We start from the raw sequence: 881 nt of genomic DNA, 5'->3' as shown, positions 1-881 counted from the left end.
CCCCCCCGCGCCTCCAGCTGCGAGACGTTGCCGCTGGGTCTCTGCAGCCCCTCTGAGCTGGCCAGGCGGCTCTTCAGCTCCTTGTTCTGCACGGATGACACCCCCAAAACCATCCCCATCACTCCCTGGCTCCATCACCCTCCCTCTCCCCATCATCCTCCCCTCCTGGGGCCCCTCAGCCCGGGCGGGGAAGGCTCAGATCCTCGCTTATGTAAAACCCAGCGGTGAGTCAGGGCCCCGAAACCCAAGGAGGAGCCCTAACGAGCCGGGTTATATAACGGCAATTAATCACGCTGGCACCAGCCAGGACACGAGGAGAGACGGTGATGTGCCCGGGACCACCGGCTACAAGAGCCCCCACCAGCCCCGTGATGCTCATCACCCCCCGGCTTCTCAGATTCTGCTCTTCAAACACCCTCATTGGCCAAAAAACCTCCCAATTTCACCCCAAAACCACCGCAGAACCCAGCTCCTCGCCCCTGACCCGCACAGGGGACAGTGGTAATGAGGTTGCTGCTGCTTTTTTTGCTCTCCGTTTTTTTTCTGGTCAGTGGCAACTCCGCACCATGAACGTGAACGGTTTGGGGAGCTTCGTTCCCACCGATGCGCTTAACGAGCTCGCCTCGTTAGGAGCCAGCTCGGGGTTAGGTAACGAAGGCTTTGGAGCACAAGCCCGGGCAGGCTGGCGAGGAGCCACAGGGAAAGGGGGGGTCCCATGGGAATGGCACCTCAGGGAGATGCTGGATGGCTCCGAGGGGCTGGGACAGCAGGAAAAGCTCCTTGGGGACACGGCCCCTGTCCCAGGGGGTTCCAAGAGGAGCTGGGCATCACCAGGTGCCCTGCATCCCCCAGGGGGTCCCAGCTGTGCCCCGCTCCCTGTG

At 62.3% G+C, this 881-nt stretch overlaps 1 protein-coding gene across 1 annotated transcript in view; it reads right to left on the bottom strand.

Moving 5' to 3' along the window:
- The window catches only part of LOC104546894 (cingulin-like), a gene marked incomplete at its 5' end in the record, with an annotated part of 4,902 nt that overhangs the window by 694 nt on the left and 3,327 nt on the right, over nucleotides 1-881 (bottom strand). The window contains one exon of the mRNA XM_010192401.1: nucleotides 12-86. Within this exon, the coding sequence (XP_010190703.1) occupies nucleotides 12-86 (75 nt within the window). The remainder of the gene's footprint in view (nucleotides 1-11; nucleotides 87-881) is intronic.

The sequence above is a fragment of the Mesitornis unicolor genome, unplaced genomic scaffold (genome assembly GCF_000695765.1).
Source record: "Mesitornis unicolor isolate BGI_N332 unplaced genomic scaffold, ASM69576v1 scaffold18519, whole genome shotgun sequence".
In the NCBI taxonomy this organism is placed as follows: Eukaryota; Metazoa; Chordata; class Aves; order Mesitornithiformes; family Mesitornithidae; genus Mesitornis; species Mesitornis unicolor.
Note: the sequence above shows the minus strand (reverse complement) of the source record. Positions and strands in the feature narration are given on the sequence as shown.